A 21,738-nucleotide genomic window follows, 5' to 3' on the forward strand; every position below is an offset into this window, starting at 1 on the left:
TACTAAGATTTCGAATATAAGTACAAATGTTAAATGTAGGCATAATATAGAGAATGAAATATTTATAAATTTTATAAATTTTAAATAAATACTTTATTTCTTACAGATTAAATTATTTTATCATTTAATTGCAATACATAATTATGTCTAGGCGATTTACTTTGTAAGTATGAATTAATTAATTATAACAATAATGATAAAAACATAATATTCTATTTAATAATTTCAAAAAGTATATGTAACGATTTCTATTATTATGTGTAGTGTAGGTATATCATGTGAAGTTGGCGTATAATAGAAAGCTCATGACAAGAACCTTTTGTTCAGTTTTTTAGCCGAGAGGTTTGAAAAATAATTTAGACTGTCTTATATAAAGGAAGAGGCATAATATATTTTTCGAAGTCTCAATCTACTGCTTCAGCAGTATAATATACCTACGAAAATCCCAAAAACAATTTTCTCGGCCAGATAAACACGCTATCGGGTGGGCGGTTCCCAATTTGGGAGCGCAGACCGAACATAGGGGATTTTATCGAGCCATTTCGTTCAATCATTTTACGACTAATGGAATTTTGAAGAACCGAGATGTTAAGTTGCTATAGATATCTGACTCATTATTCCAATACTCGTGGTGTAGTAATTTATTTACTGGCCAACGATATGACACCCACCGGCTATATCAGGTGACACGGAAGTATACGTTACTGCAGGTGATTGCAGTAAGTATACTGTGTAATTGAAACCAAAAATACAATAAATAAATAGTGTTACGTGTAACTAGTAAGTACTCATTCACTTGCTCTGTATATACGGGATGATTCACCAATAATTTTTAACGCATTTTTCTTCAAGTATTATATATTTATACATATATATTGCTTTCAAGTATCTTCACTTAAAGACCTTACTTCCAAATTTTGGAATTATTTTGTACTACTTAAAAAATATCTTAACTTCTAAAAAACAAATTTTTGTTTTCAAGTGGCAGCCTCCTTTTTTAAACAGTAAATAATTTACTGCATAATTTTTTTGAACAATATATGACGTATCATAATAAAAATGTTAACGTGACGTTTTTTAATTATTTAACTTATAGCATACTATAAATTAAAGGGCCACTTTATAATAATAATATCGGTTTGAAATAGATTTAAGAGCTATAGTGATTTATATTAATTTATCAATATTTATATTTTATAAAAATGGATCAAGTATAATAAACACTAGATAGGATATTTCTAATAATACCTAACCTAACTTTACTAAATTATTTCAAAACTTTCTTAAAAAAATAGTATTTGAGAGTATCTTCTATCGTAATTATTTATGTGAATCATTTTGAATACCTAAAATAGTGAGGTCTAACTACTGAAGCATAATTTTTTTTTCTGGTCCGGCTAAATATTTGAAGCTTTATGACAATTACAATTATATGGTTTAAAATTGTCATAATATGAATGTGTCCGGTAGCGCCAAATCAAATCAATAATGTACAATAAAAATTTTACACTACACAAGTATACTATACCGGTAGTATTATTGTACTAATAAGAAAAATAATGATCTGGAGTGATCGGATGTGTTCTCGAATAATTTTTTTTTACTACTCATCATATTTATTTTAATGTATAAATTGGTCGGTGGAATAAATAAAGTTGACCCATTCTAAATTATATCATTAAAATGACTTTGAGTTTGTGTAGGTACAAAAAACATTTCCATTTAATAAAAGAAATAATTATTTAATAGGAAGTATCAACTACATTGATATTGTTTGTATTAGTATTTATACACATTTTAATGTTAAATATAATAACATTTTTTTAATTTTTTGTCGTATTAATGAGTATAAATCATTTGTAAAACATTTAAATATACCTATTTATTAAAATCAGTGGTGATCCAATAAATTGTATACAATTTTAGTTGATTAGTTTTAAACATAAATTTATTATTGTCTTAGGATGTTCTATGAACCCGGATGCAAAAAGACTATACGACGACCTTTTATCAAATTACAATAAACTAGTAAGGCCTGTGCTCAACAACACTGATCCGCTACCAGTACGGATTAAGCTCAAACTATCACAGCTCATCGACATTGTAAGTTACAATAAAAATCATTGTTATATTAATTTAAAGTTAATAATTATTTTCTCATTTATAATTTTATATTTTTACTACCCCATTAATTATTATACTCACAAAGTCATAAAATATAACTATTTTTTTAATTTTTTACAGCATTTAATTGGATTATTACAATATTCCTGTAATTTAAATCTAGAATAATTAAATTAATTAACTACTTCATCCATAAACGAGTATAGTTGAATATATTGGTTTTACTATTTTATTTTTCGTGTTTGTATACTCAACAGTACATAAGTATTCAAAAAAATGAATCGATTTATAATTTTGATAGTAGTTTTGGATAAAAATTGGATCTAATCTATTTTAAAAAAGTTAAAATTAAAAATTACTAGTATTTTTATTAAATATTGCAAAAAACAAACAAATAGTTAAGGAAAAACGAAAATTCCCACGTACCTAAATCTAGTTTTCGATCAAATCGATCAAATTGATTTTTTTTTTTTTTTTGCTTAAAAATTTTACTCTATATGTTTATATGATCAATTTATATACAATATACATATATGAATAATATTTTCAAAATATTCCAAGTCTTTCGAGTTATTCAAAGACATTTTTCATTTTTATATTTTCTACCTTTTTATGATTGTTGATAACGAATTATTTCCTGAGTAATAATGCTTGAAAATTTTAATACAATATTCTACATCAATTTTTCTTATATATATATATAAAAAATTTTAAATTACATAAGCTTAATTTATTTTTATAAGCATTTTAAGTTATATATATTCTAACAAAATTCATCAATATCACGAACATTTGTAAATTATTTTTTAGTTTCAAATTTATAAAATGCGCAATTTTTATAGTTAAGGTATAAGTATTACGTCTTTTAAAGAGCTTAAAAAAAAATGGAATAATAATTTATACTACGATGATAATTTACAAATAATTACATACCTAAGTACACAGTAAGCCTTTAAAGATGAAAAATTGGAAAATACAAGAGAAATACTATAGCTAGATGTTATACAAATATGAATAAAGGTTGAAACAGTTAACAGGAGTTAATACTTAATAATCATAACGATACGCTATAAATGCTAAAGGAATATTTTATAGAGTAGACAATTTATTAGGAATGGAGAATAAGATAATAATTTTTTACGTTATGATGGGGTAAGAAATAAATAAAAAATATAAATAGGTATATTGGTTAAATATAAAATGTATTTTTAGTTAGTTTATATTATCTATATTAAAAGTTTGTTTCTTTAGTTAGTACCTATAGTTAGTATACTATCTGATATAATTTTGTTTATATTTATCAACATATAAAAAGGAGTACTCTAAAAGTTTTAAAAACTTACACCAATAGATTAAAAATCGTAACTCTAGCTAGTACATAATTGGATAAAGGGTAGTTTTTTTTATAGTAATTTTTGTAATTATTAAAGTTGAAAAATTACACTAGTACATTGTAAAAAAGGAGAAATTTACAGTGTACATAAACAATTTTGTTATGATTAAAAAATAATAACTCTTCACATTCTTTTATACAACTATTAAATACTCGTATACTATATATGACACCGAGAGACCAAATTAATTTATGTAAAGAAAAATTGTATTTTTTAATCATGTATTTTAGACTTAGCTTAATTACGTTTACAGAGTATTAGAAAATATTTTTATATAAATTATCAAAGGCCATCGCATCATGTTCGACAAAGTTTCAGAGAAATTCGATGGTACTTATACAGCTGTTTAAATGTTTATAAACAAAAACAAAACTATCAACAATATAAAACTATTATGCTCTCATATCTGATGAAAATATAAACAAAAAATAATTAATTACTTTTTAACGATATTAATAATTGGGAAACATTTAAAAAAAACTTTACTTGCTTTACTCGAAGTTTAAAAATATGTTCATTTAAATTATTTAAAATAAATATTGTTAAAAAAGTAAAATATAATAAACGTTTCAATTTTAAACATACAAAATGGAATTTCATAAACAATTTTAATTCTCATTAATATATGAAACGTCTTGATCAATAATCGAATTAATAACCTATTTATTAACTATTCGTTAACGAGGTCTAGAACTTACTAGAGATAACTGAAATTTCTAGTTACGATATTTTACTATGGAATCTAAGATAATAACAAAAAGGTAAAGGTTGCATGAACATTTCTAACAGCTAGAAAAAAGTTTCTTCTTAAGTCAAAAAAATAAAAAAAATAAATAAATAAATAAAATAGTCCACAAATATAATATTATTAATTATTACTCAAGATTTTATTATTTAGAAATGAGATATATTCGTGTCTCAATATTTTAGTGTGAATAGTTTAACCCCTGTTTAGTGGACAGAATTTTTATTATTGGGTTAAACTGTTATAATATTATATATTTATATTGTAAAAATGGATCTATTTTTAATGTAGGTATTAATAATTGTTACATACTTCTGCACAATTTTGATGTATTTATTTTAGAAATTATTTAAGATCACCAGTATCTCAATAATAAATGTTCTTTGATAAATGATTGGAAATATTCAAAGTCTGATTTGAATTATTCAAGGATAAATTTGTGCTACTAAGATGTATTTAATAAATTATAGTAATATTCATGGTTATATTCAATTTCGCTAATAATCATTATTACAAATATTCAATTTACGATCTAGAGGTATCAAATTTCCTGAACATTCCCTAGGTGTTTAATATATTTAGCTGTAAAAAAATAGTTTAGTATAACTCACAGTCGAATTAAAAAATAAAAAATAAAATAAAATTATATCGAAATAAATATTTTTGTTTTAATTGTATAAATTGTAATATGTTATTGATCAGAGTATTTATAATTAACGATAAGTATAAAACACTGTAATAATATAAATATATAATTTTTACTTTTGTGCATACATTGGTCATTTTTAATTAATTTTCAACATCTAAACGCAAAGAAATAACAATTTTAATCTAATTCAAAATTGACATTAGTTATGTGGCGTTATGTCACGATATGACTATTATAGACATTTGACGTTATATTCGTTTATAATTTGATTCTGATTAACTAAATATACTAATATAATTAACTAATATATAGAACAAGGAATATTGAAGGTTTCGATATTTTTTTTTTTTGTATTTTTTTCGGTGAATAATTTTTTTGCGGAAAGAAAGTCATAGCATGTGTTATAAAGGTCAAAAACCTTATTTAACCTGTATTTTTAAGAGATTAATTTGAGTTTTCTCAAAAGTTTTTTTAACGTAAAAAAAAATTACATACATCGACTGAACTGACTATACTAGCAGAGTTTTTCAAATTATGATTTTGATTTAAACATTGAACCACATACAATTTCAATATCATAATACGACATCATTATCATGTATCATGATCTGAGTTGCATGGATCGAGACGAGTGCTTGAATGTTGAACCAGGCTAATCGTGTTAAGCTATTGTTTTCCATTCATATTATTTTTATAATTTAATGGAATAAGCTATTAAAAATTACAAGTTACTATAGTGTAAAATTAAATATTTTGTTTTAAAAATGTTATGCATAATATTATATTATATGTATTTTGAACTGAATATTATTATATTATAAGAAACGTTATCTGACGTGACTGACATACACCAGCATGGATGGTTAAATGTGACTATTTATGGTAACAAGCTCGTAGTAATAGCTCTTAAATACAATTCAAGTCGCTCCTCAAGTTTCATTCTAGAAGAATTATATCATGGATCTTATATTTTTTTCATCGTGATTACATTATGTAAGTAGTTCCTGTTAAAAAATGAAAAAAGACTTCGGTGTATTTTCGATTTTTTCTTTAACCCGTTGAAAGGAAACTACATTCTGTTTGCCATTACGGAGATAAGTCGACAATGGGCCAAGTAATCGATATTTTTATTTATATATTTACAAACATTATATACACATTATAACAACACGCTAAGTACTTACATATAATATACGGACAAAGAAATTTCTGAAAAGTGCCCCTTAATAATGGAAAAATTAAATTATATTAGACTACGATATAAATATTACTAATGTTCGAATCTTAATGCTTTATGTTATTATCGTTTGTCAGGATATTATCGTTAGGTAATAATAGGATTACCTAAATATTAAATCATCGTTTTATGTATATTTTTGTTTTTGAAATATTTTATCTGAAGCCAGTGTGTGTATTATGTTTAATAATAAATTAATGCAAAAAAATTTTAACAATAGATAGTGCAGCTATTTTTTTTTAACTAAAATAGATTATTTTAAATTATATTGCGAGTTTATTTTTAGGGAGTGTTTTTTAATTTTATAAAACTGTCGAAAAAAAAATTCTAATAATGACCAACGTTATAAATGTTTTAAGAAATATTCGTGTATAGAACAAATAATATAGTTATGGTAAATATTAAAATACTATAAATAGATACATTGTTACCTCCTACATTTTTGATAATGATTTTTTTTTAAATACCTATAAAATAATACTCTTCAATATCTTCGTCTCTGATCAACCCACATCATCAAACACCTCAGTTGCAGACTATGCTGATGATAAATAGCGATTATCTCGATTAATGAAGACCCTTTTTTGGCCTCTTTGCATTTGCAAACTCATCTCGGGCTGATGGAAAACTGGTACACCAAATGGAAATTTAAAGTAAACCAAAATAAATTAGTACATACTACTTTCACACTTAGGCAAGCTCCTTGTCCAAATGTTTTGCTTACGGCATCCCTATCCCTTCATTACCCACAGTAAAATACCTTGGTCTAACGCTTGATCAGAGGTTAACTTGGGCTCAACACATACGTGAAAAAAGATTATCCCTAAACATTAGGCTACGTATGCTGAAACATTTAATTGGTACCAAGGTTCACCCCTTCAATATTAAACTCCTCATGTATAATTCCTTATTAAAACCCATCTGGACATACGGACTCCAGCTATGGTGAAATGCTAAAAAGTTCAATCAAAATAAGATTCAAGCTTTTCAAAATATTACATTAAGAAAAATAGTAAATGCCCCTCCATATATTTCAAACCATACTCTATACATAGATTGTAACCTAAAATCTATTCATGACGAAGCCAAACGTTTCTATAGAAAATGTCATCACCGTCTATCTACTCATTCAAATCCTCTCATTAAAAATTTATCATCCCTCACGATTCCAGGTAACTCTTCAAGACTACTTAAACGTAATTGGTGCAGAGATCTATTGCATTAATAATAAAATTAAAAAAAAAAATTAAAAACTAAACCAAAATTGAAAATGTCAACATTGGGTGGCTTCTTTCCTCAAATTATGTATTTCATGCTCTTTTTTTCTCTTGGCACTCATTATGTCTATAATATGATATAAATTGTAAATTTTTCTTTTAAAAATTAAAAAAAAAAAAAAATACCTATAAAATAATAAAAATTATTTATTATTTTATTATAATTATTAATTTTTACATACGAGTAGTTATAATTTAAGTTTCGTTCAAATTGTTCAATACTTGTGTTTAGTCTACATTTAATATTGAAATGCTTCTGAAACACAAACAATTTAGCACTCTTAAAATGTTAACTTAATATACTTACTTTTTTGTTACAGAATCTAAAAAATCAAATTATGACGACGAACTTATGGGTGGAACAGGTGAGGATAAACTAACTGATTTTTCATAATACTAAGCAAATAATAAAAAAAAAATAAATAATTATAATAAATCAAAATCTTTAAATTATATCATTATTTTAAATCTTGAATATATTTTTTTCAAAAACAGTTATCAGAATTTTTTTATATATAATATATATATATATATATATTTGAATTACTATGCAATTTTAGAACTAAAAGTTTTTGATAATATTATGACTTGACTATATTTGAAAACAAAATGTTTTGTGGTATCATATTAATACAGTTATTATTAGGTGTATTCAATGTATTCAGAAAATCTAACTGTAAGTTAATTTTTATAAGCACTTAACATTTTAAAATTGTTTTATGAACTCTATATTAAAACACACTTTGCCCAAAACCATTTTAAAAGTGTAATAATTTATTATCGCTTTTATATTTAAAACACTCATTCTCAAGGACCACATAATTCTCGTATCAGACGCATCTTAAACCAATAAATTTGACGTGAATTTAAATTTACTAATTTTAAAATTTACTGCTATATTAATATTTATTTCGAAAAAGTTTGCAAATATCATTATTTTATAATGAGTAATGATATGACGAGATAAATCTCGTATTGTATTATATCGTATTTTCAATATAATATTTAGGTACATCATATATAAATTAAAATATTAGTCTTAAATAGTATACTCGTATACAGAGCCCTGCAATGATCACTGATGTTCAATTACTAGATCTTGTACAAATGTTACTCACTTTTTTTTAATATATCAAAGATAATTTTTTTCATTAAATCTATAGACATTACACTCGACATACTTTATAATATATATTAACTATATGATATAACTTAATGTTTGTTTTATTTTTCAAGTATTGGTATGACTATAAATTGACGTGGAATCCCGATGAATACGGTGGTGTCGAAGGGTTACACGTACCATCTGAACACGTCTGGAGGCCAGATATTGTACTCTATAACAAGTAATTGTTTTTGCAACAACGTTAAAGTTTATAATTATGTTTATGATGAACTCTACGTATTATATTTGTTCAAAGTGCTGACGGCAATTTTGAAGTAACACTGGCCACTAAGGCTATGCTTCACTATAGTGGTCGGGTCGAGTGGAAACCTCCTGCTATTTACAAGTCTTCCTGTGAAATAGATGTAGAATTTTTCCCATTTGATGAACAGACGTGTGTGATGAAATTTGGCTCGTGGACATACGATGGTTTCCAGGTAATAAATAGTATGGTTATTTTATTTTTAAACTACTGCAAACAAAATTTGAAATAAGAAACACTATAAACAGTCAATCAGCTGTGTACGCCTCCCCTTATGATTGTAAAAGAGTTAATAATGAGTTTTACTTGCGTACGATATTTCAATATTATATGATATAAATTATAACTAATATTTAATTTTATTTAGTCTCTTAAAATTACACATAATTTATCCATGAAAGTTATTATACATCGTTTATCTATCAAGTTGAAAATAACCATTAGGTTAGCGATGGAATTATTAAAATTGTGAATGGTGTAATACTTTATGCAGGCTATATAATTTAAAAGTGCCATTTTATTTAGAATTTTTTTGATTTAGGTATACAATTTAGTCATATGATAAAATCGTAAGATGGTCACGGACAAATAAATGTGTAATAATATAATAATAATAATAATAATAATAAATGGGTGTTTTCACCTTACAATATTATGTTGTTATTTTTATAGCCGTCAATCTACTTCAATGAAGGGTAGATGCATGATGCGGTCTTACACAATTTCCGGGAAACTTTATTGCCTAAACTTTAGCCCTACAAAATACCGGTGTTGAGAATGTTAAGACGGTAAAGAGGTACCCGGAAAGTTCGTTAATTACCTACTTACATATCGCAGATGTTTTGATCATAAAGTTCTTGTTCAATATCGTCTTAACGTGTTTGTAACGTTTAATCAGTAGTCTTTAAATCAATAAAACATAATTCGAACGAAATTCGCGAGTGCGTGTACCTATTAATATACCTATACGTATATTAAAAATGAATACTGAACATAATAAATATAATATGATTATTCCGAATAATTAAAATGTTTTGTACATATTTTTAAATTTTCTGTACAATTTATTGTTTAATCGTTTCTTCAAAAATTAAATGATTGTCGTGACCTTGAATAATTCATCTAAATAAAGTAAACATTATAAATTTTTTTAATCATTTATAAACAAAGATTGAATACTACGAACAGTATAAATATCTAATAAAACTGTAATTCCCTTTTTACGTTTTGTGACCCACAGATTTTTATATAGAGACCTACATAAAGAGTAAAAATAGTAAATGCTATAAATTGTATACGAATATTATACTGTGTAATGTAAATACGAGTTGTACTTACACAATAAAACAAGAAAAAAGTCAAAATTTTTTATCTTTAGCTTTATTTCATTTATCAATAATTAATAATTTATTAATGTCAATTAAGATTGGTTATTTAAATATAGCCATATACGTACAATTTATATAATATACTATTAAAATTGTTTTAATTTTGCACATTTTGTATAATAGTCAGCCAGATAACATTTGACTTTATTGAACATCAATAATTTGTACCGTTACTTTGGTTTACCCTTTTGAAATTTAGGATAATTCGTATTATACTCATTTAGTCATTCGTCCTTTTGACTACTAACTATTTTCACTTTACTGATGGCACTATATATTCAATAATCTAGTCAATACGCACTTCTACATAGATATAAATGAGTGCATTACATAAAGTTAATATTAGCGTAACGTTTAAGCGTATTATATCATATGCATTAAAAGTTAAAACGAAAGTATATAAATATTCATTTGGAAAACGGTATACCTACGCTTCAAATAATAATTTGATTAACCCTTGAAAAAAATTTGAAATATTTTTATACCTTTTCTATCCCAGACAAGTAGTGTTAATCCTCTTTGCAGATTAAAATGTAATTACTTAATCGCTATTTATTAAATTAAAATTTATAAATAATTAATTAAATTACTTATTGCCTAAGGGTAACGGCATTTCAGTTTCGCTTTTTATTATTATTCACCATTATAGTTACTTATAGACCACAGTATCACATAATTGATTAGTGTACACATTAATATATTATTTTGAATTTTTAATAAGAAGCAGGGTTCAACCACTGGATGTCCTTCTTCTGATATTATTCACAGTTATTATAGTGTATACGACGATTATCTTATAATCTATAACACGACTCCGCATAATTTTAAATGCAATGTTGCCATACTATTAATAATTACTCTTGTTATTATAAATTATTATTAGTCGTTTAATTCACAAAAAAATGATCAGCTTTTAATTATACAATTTAAGACATATTTTATTATTATAAAACGTATAAAAATATAATAACGACAGTTTTATTCCGTTATATCGTTATTTCGTTATAGGTACATAAAATATATAAAAAAAAATAAAAAAATATGTATTGTTGTAAGGGCCATACACTAGAGCGATTATGACGCGCGATGAAAACGCCCGTGAATCGCCCGAGTACTGCGAGTCATTTTAATGCGTGAGTTACCGGGTGTCACCGTCGTATGCTTACCTCGCGTCAAAATCACTCGTGTGGTTCGGTCCGTAACATAATATATATTTTCTTTTCGGAATGGTAAAGTTGCATTTCAAATTATGCGGAATCGTATACATGTGGAGTTTGTCGAGTCGTGTATGTATATCAGTGGCTATTAAAATCAACACGATTCCGCAAATTTGATACATATTACACACGTAGTAAATATTGAATACTTAGCTAATTAAACTCTGGGAAAGTTAGATATAAATAGAATAATCAAGGAGACTCTATCCGAATATATTCAGCAAACAATGTTTTAACAAACATTTTTCTAAAAGTAGCATTAAACATATTATTATAGATAGATTAATCTCCTTGTTACATAACTCGGACGTCAGTTAAAGTTGACAACAATCTGTTAATGGCATGTTTTGAACAACTAATTCACAACACGTAGTTTGAAATTAGTTCTATGTTGTTAAAATTTACTACCGAAAATTAAATACTGATATTTTATTACAGGTATTTTATTTGTTTGAAAAATAATGTACAATATAAATTATTTAACTGCATAATAATTTGATATTTTCAAAAGTATTATTAATTATTATAACAATATATTATATAAAATATTTGTAAACTATAATTACATATTAAATTTATAGAAATCAAACTGTTTAAAAGTAATACAATATTAAAAATGCATAATAAGCAGTAAAAAAAGTTAGAATGCGATACTATTACATCATTATAAGATGTTGTTATGTATTTAAAGCGTTTATATCATTTTATAATAATATAAGACACTTAAAACTACTATAATAATAACGGCTTTATTTCAGAAACTTGATATACATTTAGAATTTTAAACAAAATATTTTCTGACCCAACCTCTATAGTAATCATCAATGTTGTATATATGCCATTAGTAAATGTAATTTGTTTTATTTTAATTATATTATGTTCAGTGAACTAAAAAAAGAAAAACACTAAATATTTTAAAATCAAACCAAAAAACTATTGAGTATGAAAAATGTTTTAATTCTCATTCAGTTATATATACCAGATTAACTCCCTCTTATTATTGCTACAATGCTACCCCGTGTAATGTACATACATTTCTCATAGAACTTTTGTGTGGAAAAATTGAAAGGTGCCTAAATATTATTCGTCCATTTCGAAACGAAGAAAAAGCACTTAGTTTTATTACTTTTCTTTTCATTTTCCTGCTCGTGTTGTTTAGTCACTTAGATATTTGACCAAAGAAAACTTAGTATTATACTAACAAGTTCAATAAGTCAAAAGGGATTGTTTTAACGTTTTCAAACAAAAGCTACAATACGAATTAAATTCTAGATGGGTTTTCCTTTATAGTAAGCCGATAATTTTCAAACTTGGTGTGCATCTGACGTACAAATCGATTGTGTTAGCCTAATCTTCTATTTTAGTGTATACTATAACCAGTGTTTAAATACAATAATACACTTGTCTTACACACTTTAGAAGTGATAATGACAACAGTCTTTATTTAATTACATTTTATTTTTATATTTTACTTACCTTAATCAAATTTAGCATTAATTATGTAAAGAATTTTATATTTAAAAATTACTTACCTACTTAAATTTTCAATTATTTTTGATACCATTTATTAATTGTTATTAAAAAACAAAAAATCATTATTATGTTGAATTGAAAAAAAAAGCTTCGACATAATCAATGGAAAATTGCTATTTTATTTTTTTTAATTTGTTACTATGTAGGAATGCATACTTTTTTATAATTCATATTGTGAAGTACCGAGTAAATTCCTGATATCATTTTATGCGATAAAAGTTTAATTTTCTAGTTGATATAAAAACGTTTATTATTAATAATATTATAAAACGTTCTTTGACATAATTTTTTTTAAATTTTATAGCATTTTCTAGGTAATTATTACATTTCATATTATCTCTCGTCGTTATTGTAAAATCTCGCTTTTCGTTTATCTTCATTGACGTGATAAGTTAAATAAAAAATTACCGGAATTTATAATTTTAACCTCACACCAGTCCATAATACCTATCGTCCTTAAAAATTACTTGAAGGCGCACAAACAAAAAAGAGGTACTCAGAGGCGATTGACTCTCAATATCCTCTTTTTTACGCCTTTACTATGCTAAATTTCTGTAGTATGTTTAATTATCTTACAACATCACTATGTTATTTAATTACTCATTATCATCAAATAATTTTACAAGTTTATGATTACCGTTACAGCCGAGCTTGAAAATTAATATTGAACAAAATCTATTATTATAATTTCTAGTAATAAAAAAGGTACTTGTTTTAACAACTCTTATCTATACTGTATATTTTTTAATGGAGCAATGTATACAAAGTTAAAAGATAGATATTGACAATAAATTGACATGTTAAAATATAAAATTAAATCATTACGTTAACGAAATGACTAAAAACATCTGATCTACGCAATTCAATTATTACTCAATGTAGTCATTAAATATTATGTACATATATGGTATCGATATATGGTTTATTATGATACACTTAATTACTTTATACCTGATTATTAGTAATTCAATTATGTATGATCAAATTATCGACCAATACAATGACCTAATATTAAAAGGATTGTATACTTATACAAATTATTACCTGCGGTTGGGATAATTTCCCATAGGTTAGGGAGTAGGGACCTACGGTACAGCGTACATAGTATGCAGTTTGGCTAGGGTTATGTGAATACTTTGTATTAGCTGTTATATAAAGGCTGCCATAATTTTGGTTATAAATTTCAACACAGCCCTTGCAATAAAGGGAGAAAACGAACGGTTCGATAAAAGGGCCGTTCTCCCTCGTTTGTCCTTTCGTCTTGTTTCACCCCGCAGCACTATTCATTTACCCCACAGCACCTTCTACAGGATATCCTTTTGAATCCTACTTCGAACCAAGGTATACACGCACGTAGTGAGTTTCTATACATCCGATACGTTTGAAGTGGCTGAAAATGAACAAAATTGAACACTTCCTCATTCGTTCTCTTTCATTCTTTCATAGTATTTCCTATTTTTATCTTTGTTTCTTTGGATTCCCTCCAAAAAGGATTATTATCAGAGTACACGTAGTACCAATATTGAGGTGTCATCGCTATTACCGCAGTATAGCAGTATATAATATCATATATTTAGTAGTTTCCCACTTTAGAACGGATTACATTATGTTGAAAAATATACGATTAAATGATTAAACGATTATATGAGTTATAAATATATAAAAGATTCGTTAAATTCTAAATAGGGAAATAACTTATCATTGATCAATAGATGTTAATTAGTGAAGAAAAACTGTATTTTTTTTACATACTATATGCACAATCAAAAAAATATTGCCTAAACTTTTATTAACATAATCTTTTAAGTAATTCAATATCTACGTTATATTGTATTATTATATGATTGATGAGTAACGGCAAGTAGTATGATATTTAATATATTATAATTATATTTATATATCATAAATTTAAAATGATTGTTTTTCCAAATGTTCAAAATTTAAATGGATGACGAAAATGTGACATTTGATCAGAATAACATGGAAAAATGTTTATCATAATAAAGTAGAATATGTTTTCACCATTTGGTTCTATCGTAAAACCAGTAATAAACTAAATATAGTTTAGGCTATAAAGTTTTTTTCATATAGGAGTATTTTCATGGAATGTATTAGGTAATATAGATAGATTAAATTGTTTCATTTATTTAATAGACATCAAATTTAAGAAACATCTTTTTTTTATTAAGAAAAAAGATTTTATATTTTCGATTCAATTGAGGTCTTAGTTTTAGAACAATTTAAGAATTTAATTTTTAGCACGACTTTTTTTGGAAGCAAAGAAGCTATTCATTCCAATTTGCATGATTTTTCCAAGTAATATTTTTTGGGATAGTAAAAGTGTTTCTAAAGTTTCAAATAGCTCTTGTATCAATTTGCAAGTGACCGCAAAAAGGTCATTTTTTCTTATATATATATATTTACAATAAGTTTTGAAACGTTTGAGGAAAACTTAAAAAATACAATCCTGAATGTTTTTTTTGTAAGTCGTATTTAATCGGTTTTCATCTGGAGTTACATTTCATAAATCATAATATATATATTATATAACTATACACATGATAAACCTTCATTCATCAGTAACGATTTATTATATAGAAGACGTCTTGTAATCGTAACAAAACATAATGTGTTTTTATTTTTATAAAAATTGTTAGTATTAAATATTGAAATTGTAACATGTACTTACATTAACTAATATATAATTCCCAAAAAGTTATGATTTATAATTTTTATGTTTACTAATACTAATTAATTAGTATTTTTTCTCGTGCGCATGCATGTGTGTGTTTAGACAAAGTCGGCAAATCACTACGTTCAAATGCCTTAAATTATAAAATTTTTTCGTAAGTTATGATAGTAAAATGAAAAAAATTAAAAGTTTAATATTTGTTTTAAAAAGTTTTTGGTATAATTTATCATGGGTATAAGAATGTATAGATTGATGTACTCGTTGATATTAATATATTGTTTTATATTCCTAAATAAAATAAATATTATAAATTCATATTTTTTTCTGGAGCAAATAACATTATAAAAATGTATCATTATTCGAAGAATAAAAGTGTCTAAGTGCGTAATAATAAAAAAAAGTTTACAATGATATAATTTACATTGTATCTACATCGCTAAAACAAAAAAACACGACCAGCGAAGTAGAATTGAAAAATAAAAGCACGGATATTAATATACATAAAAACAATGAGTTGTATTAAAATGAAAAAAAAAACAATGTAGACACAAACTGCATCTACTGCAGATTTGTTTTATGTCCTGCAATCATCCTAAACTATTTTAAAATATAGCTTAACGCTTAAGTATTTTATTGTATAATAAGATATATTATAGTACTATATTATATATTATGTAAGTACTTATAATTAAAATACTACGTTTTTGAATAGCAAATTTTATCTCGTTTGTACTTAAGTGAAATTAAAATATTAACCTAATTAGCTTATTATTTAGTTGATCTCAGGCTATTTGTTATGTTTAAAAATGACAAACCAGCAGTGACAATTTATACAAATATAAATTAATGGTTAATATTTTTAAGCTTATCACATGTAATTGATTATAATTACGCGTTGTACTGTTGCAGGAATCGTCATGGTTATCTCAACATATAATATTAATTTGTATATTTTTAATACATAATAAAATAAATCTATAATATAGATTAGGATCAAGCGGCGTTATAGACAGGCATTTAAGCTACATTACTGTAATCAACTTGTACTCGTTTTGTAATAAGTTAGTTGAAATTAGTGTAAATCGTAGATGAAAATACAGAATAATTTACTGATTATGCTATAAATTATATAACCTATTTTTTTCAAGTGATGTAGTCATTCAAAATCCAGTTTTTGAGACTTTCAATTGTACTTAAAGACTATATTTTGAATACTTGAGAACTGACATTTTTTTTAGTGTCCTGTGGTGATACAAAATTCTGTTTTTATATAACAATGAACTTTTTTACTTTAAAGTATTCAGTAGATTTATTTTTTGAACATTTTTATGTATCTAAATACAAATTTGAACGAATGGTCTCCAACTTATTAAGTTTTATGTTAGTACCAGAAATATTATTCTGACGTCTTACCAGGTCACTCGCTTATGGCCAATATATGAAATACAAATATGTAAATTTTTATAAATTTGTTTTGCCATATTCTTATTAATTAATACTTAGACAATAATTACTATAAACTGAAATATACTAATAAATTAATATAGCTTAACTAACTTTTAATTCAATTAATAATCAATCAATTATAACTACCCTTTTAGTTATTTCCAATATACAATCTAAATTCTAAATTGTTGTATTATATTAACTTGCAACGATCGGTTTTGATTAGTTTATAATTCGTTTTAAAAATAACACAAGTATTTCAAATTACATCAATTCAAAAAATTAAATTTTAAAAATAAAATCAGAACGTTTTAAAAATTAAGCGTCATACTTTAATCGGTATCACTGATTTAATAATACTCTATGTAATAATAACATTTTATCTATACAATGACAATACATTTACTAATACAAAACTGCTATTGTGTTATAACTTATAATAGCTATATTGTTTATGAGGCTCACGATGACTAGCGAATTTTATCATATATTTTATTTTTCTAGGAACTTTGTAAAGCTTTTTTTTTATTTTTCAAAAGCCCGCGGCATTTTGTTGGTCTCGTTTTTTTTTCTGTATTTTCCTCTGCTGGATGTATTTTCTACTTTTTCTTTTTAAATATATTGTCTCGGTGTCTCTCGGACCTGCCGTCATCAATATTCATGAGAACCGGGTCATTCTCCCCTTGTCAACTTAAACGTCGGCCTTCATTGCAAACGTATTCATTCGCTCATTGATCTTGTCTAAAACGTTTTTTTTCTCTCCCTTTGGCGGCAGTGGCCGCCAACGCCCCTTTGAATATTAAAACTTAAAACGTACATCTGTATATATATGTATACTCATGATACAAGAGCAGCACGTGTCTTCTGTCCCGGTGGAATTTTGTGGCATTGCACTCGTAATAAAATAATAAATCTAACCGACAGCGGCAGTGCGGCGTCGATACGTCGGGTAGTATAATATCGAACTCGTCTTGATAATAATAAAATACAATAAGTATTTTTAAAAGGGTATACGTAAACCGGGGCAGTTAAAAAGCGATTTATTGATATATTGGCGCGTCCGCAATGAAGTCCGTCCAAGTGTGTGCGGTGAAGCATAAACATTATCGAAATAATAAATTAGCGGTGTCAAATGCTCCCCATCCACAAAATACCAAATTTTGTTATAAGATAGTAGCATGTATAATATTTTTACGACTACACGATATCGAAAGACATACATATTTGCATAATTATTATACATACCTACTTATTACCGCGCGCCGGGTGGTAACATAATATTATACTTCGAAGTTGTTGATTAAAAAATTGTTATTATTCTGCAATGTTTAAAATTTAAAACTTATTAATATTATGCCACGAAATTAATTTACGGTTTTTTTTTTTTTTTATGGCAGTTTTATATTTATTTTATTGTTTTTAATAAAAGCTTCACTTTGATAAACTATTCCGAGTACACGTTCAATATAAAATCGAGACTCGTTCCGGATTTCCAGTGTCTATAAATATTTGACGAGATATGTTATAACGAATCAAATCATATTTCTATGACATTAATTTACATTAAAAACAGTCTACAGAAAATACGCTTTTCTTCCGTTTATACGTATGATTAAATTTAATTTAGCGGTCACAAAATATAAAAACCAGCCGGCTATATTAATTTTACCCGAAAGCCGTTTGTCGTAGTCGTTATCATAAAATTAAGTTAAAAAATACAAGATCTGAGGAAAACATCATGTTTTATAATAATTTGTATACTCTTGTTCGTTATTATTACGATAATAACTGTTATATATTGTACAATAATAAATAAAAAAAATATGTCGGTCTTGGAAAATCGGTTTGACCGAGTAAAAAAAAAAAAAAAAAAAAAAGAAGAAGAAAAATAACGATAATAATAAATACCTCGGTACGAGGAAATAGGAAAATGACATACGGAAAAGGTTAAAACGACGGTCGTATACGATGTTTACGGGTCGTCACTGTGAACGCCGACAGAGTTATCGACGACAGCGATGTAAAGGGCCGCTGTCCAACAGACGGCCGTGGACGACAGCACGATGGACGCGTAAAATTCGAGGCCGGGCCCGTCCTCCGTCGTCCAGTCGCAGTCCAACTGACGGTGGTCGCGACCGCCGCCGCCGCGCGGGCCGCCACCGTCCGCTTCGTTCAGACGCCTGGCCGCGAGATTGACGCCCCACAGGGCCGGATACCATCGGTCCGCGGCCGGGGCCGTCTTGGCCAGTGGCAACACCACCCCGTCCAGCCACTGGCGCAGGGCGGCCCGGCGGGGGGCCTTGTCGGCCGCCGCGGCCGTCGCCAGGTGGTCGAACAGCGTCTGATGGCAACCGGCGTCCCGCATGCCGTACAGCACCGGCCGCTCGGGACACGGCACCACCAGCGAATGCGGTCGCGTGTCGTTGTCGAAAGACGGTGCGGCGTCGGTGTAGCCGTCCACGTCCCCGTCCGCCGCCGTCTTCGTCCACCTGCGCAGCAAACCGTACCGGGCCGCGTCCACGCCGCCGCACTGTCCGGCCGACTCGTCGTCGACGACGGGCCGGACGGTCGACGTCCGGTGGCCCGCACGCCGCACCGGCGGCGCCGAGCCCGACCGGTTCCGGCCGCTCGCGGTCGGTCTCGCCCAACCTCGGCCGTCCGTGCCCAAAACGTACCTGCGCGGACAGCCAAACGAGCGACATTTAATATCAAAATTATAATATCATTAAGCTATTTAACATAATATCTGTTGTATATAAGCACTACACAACACTCAATTTAATATTAAACCTAAAATTTTAAGAAAGGCTATGTGCAGATCAGATGATTAAAGGGTAAATTTGAGAAAACATCTCAAAAAGAGTATAACCGAGAAATATTTAAATATATTGATGTTATTCACACTTAAAATAGAGGTGTAAAAAGTTTTTCAAAAATACAGTTATTGAGATTTTTAAAAAAATTTTCATCTGGTGTTCAAAATCTATAGGTCTAAGTTTAAAAAAGTTTAAGCCGACTAAAAATAACAATAAATCAAAAGAAAACATTAAAAAAAATGATTCACTAAACTTTATCAAATGTAGATCAACTTATTTCGAAAATCACATGCTATTCGTCGGTCTTATCTCTGTATATACACGTTTAATTATTATTTCTAAATTTTACTATTTATGCATTCATTAACAGACCAAACTATATGAAAGAATAGTCTGATAGACGTTACATTTTTGTTTTAAGATATTTAAAAAATTACCTATAATCTATTCTAAGAGGACCTGAGACCATGCTTGTTACGATTTTAATCGTATGAATTAAATACGTGGTCCTAGTATTGAGTCGGAACGAGATCAAAAGTAAATAGTATGGAACGTTTTATGAGGAAAAAAATAGAAAATACGAGTACCCTCATTTGAGTGTTCGATCGAAGGTTCGGGTTCGTTAATCGTTATACATATTCACTACTTGGTCGCTATTGACCGACTTTTGTATTATTTACGCGTTCAACCTCATATAATGTTTTATTATTTTAAAGGTCGAGAGCAAACTGGGAATAAAAACAATATTCTTAACACTCGCTTGAAGTATAATATTATATAAATGTACTAAAACTGCTATTAACAAGAAGTTTTCTACGCCATAGGTCGTCGCCGCGTGTTGCCGAGTTAATAAAAAAGACGTCGATACCATCTCATCAGCAACTACCCAGATTACGAAAGTTTCTTTTACTTTATTTTATAATATAGAGGTGTATACACCTTCGACTGAAGACTGAAAGAAAACTAAACATGCACGTTTTTAATTTTAAAACCTATAACGATTTATATCTGAGCTTGAAAATTTATCTAAAATAATGGCATACCTAATGGCTAATGTATGGTATAACAATATGGCATTAACGTGATATAGTTATGAAAAATCTTTTCTATATAGTATATATTTGCGACATTATTTGATGGTGGGGAAAATATTAATTTATCGCTGTCTGGTTTTAAAAACAGCATTATGTGATTTGCTTAGTATTGTAAAATTAAATTTATTCGACTAGAAATATTCAAAAAGATGACACTATTTTGTATTAATTTAGTGCTTTGCGTTTTTTTTTTGCAATACAATCTGCTTACCTATTATTAATCATAGTAACAACTAACTATTATTCTATACAAGTATATGTTGACTGACTTATTTTAAATTAATTTAGCTTACATACATATGGTTTCATAACAGATTATAAAATTTAATATATACGTCATTAGCAAATCGGATCACGTTTAATCTGCAATAATCTTGCGTGACAAGGCCGAAGTCGGATATTTCATAAGTATATCTCTTCAACAAAAGTTATTAATATAGTTCTTTAAATCATGTTAGATCGGTTTATGTTTGTTGCTAAATGTTTATATAATAGAAAAAACAATTTTGATTTAACTGATTTAAGACATAAAATATAAAATAAATTTAAAGTTAATAAGAAAATGGATTGAATAAATATTAACAAACTGTTGAAATTGTTGTATTATATTTAAATAAATTCTTCAAAATCAATGTCATGCGAATTATTTGGGCTTCATTATTTTCGTTACTTTACGGATAATAATAATAAATAATAATT

At 27.2% G+C, this 21,738-nt stretch overlaps 1 protein-coding gene across 2 annotated transcripts in view; it reads left to right on the forward strand.

The window, feature by feature from the left end:
- Positions 1-21,738, forward strand: part of LOC114132075 (acetylcholine receptor subunit alpha-like) — a 37,992-nt gene that overhangs the window by 9,515 nt on the left and 6,739 nt on the right. For both annotated transcript variants that reach the window (XM_027997461.2, XM_027997460.2), the window contains exons 3-6: positions 1,964-2,103; positions 7,747-7,791; positions 8,663-8,772; positions 8,848-9,028. In XM_027997461.2, coding sequence (XP_027853262.2) covers positions 1,964-2,103; positions 7,747-7,791; positions 8,663-8,772; positions 8,848-9,028 — 476 coding nt within the window. The remainder of the gene's footprint in view (positions 1-1,963; positions 2,104-7,746; positions 7,792-8,662; positions 8,773-8,847; positions 9,029-21,738) is intronic.

Source organism: Aphis gossypii, chromosome 3, assembly GCF_020184175.1.
Source record: "Aphis gossypii isolate Hap1 chromosome 3, ASM2018417v2, whole genome shotgun sequence".
Lineage (NCBI taxonomy): Eukaryota > Metazoa > Arthropoda > Insecta > Hemiptera > Aphididae > Aphis > Aphis gossypii.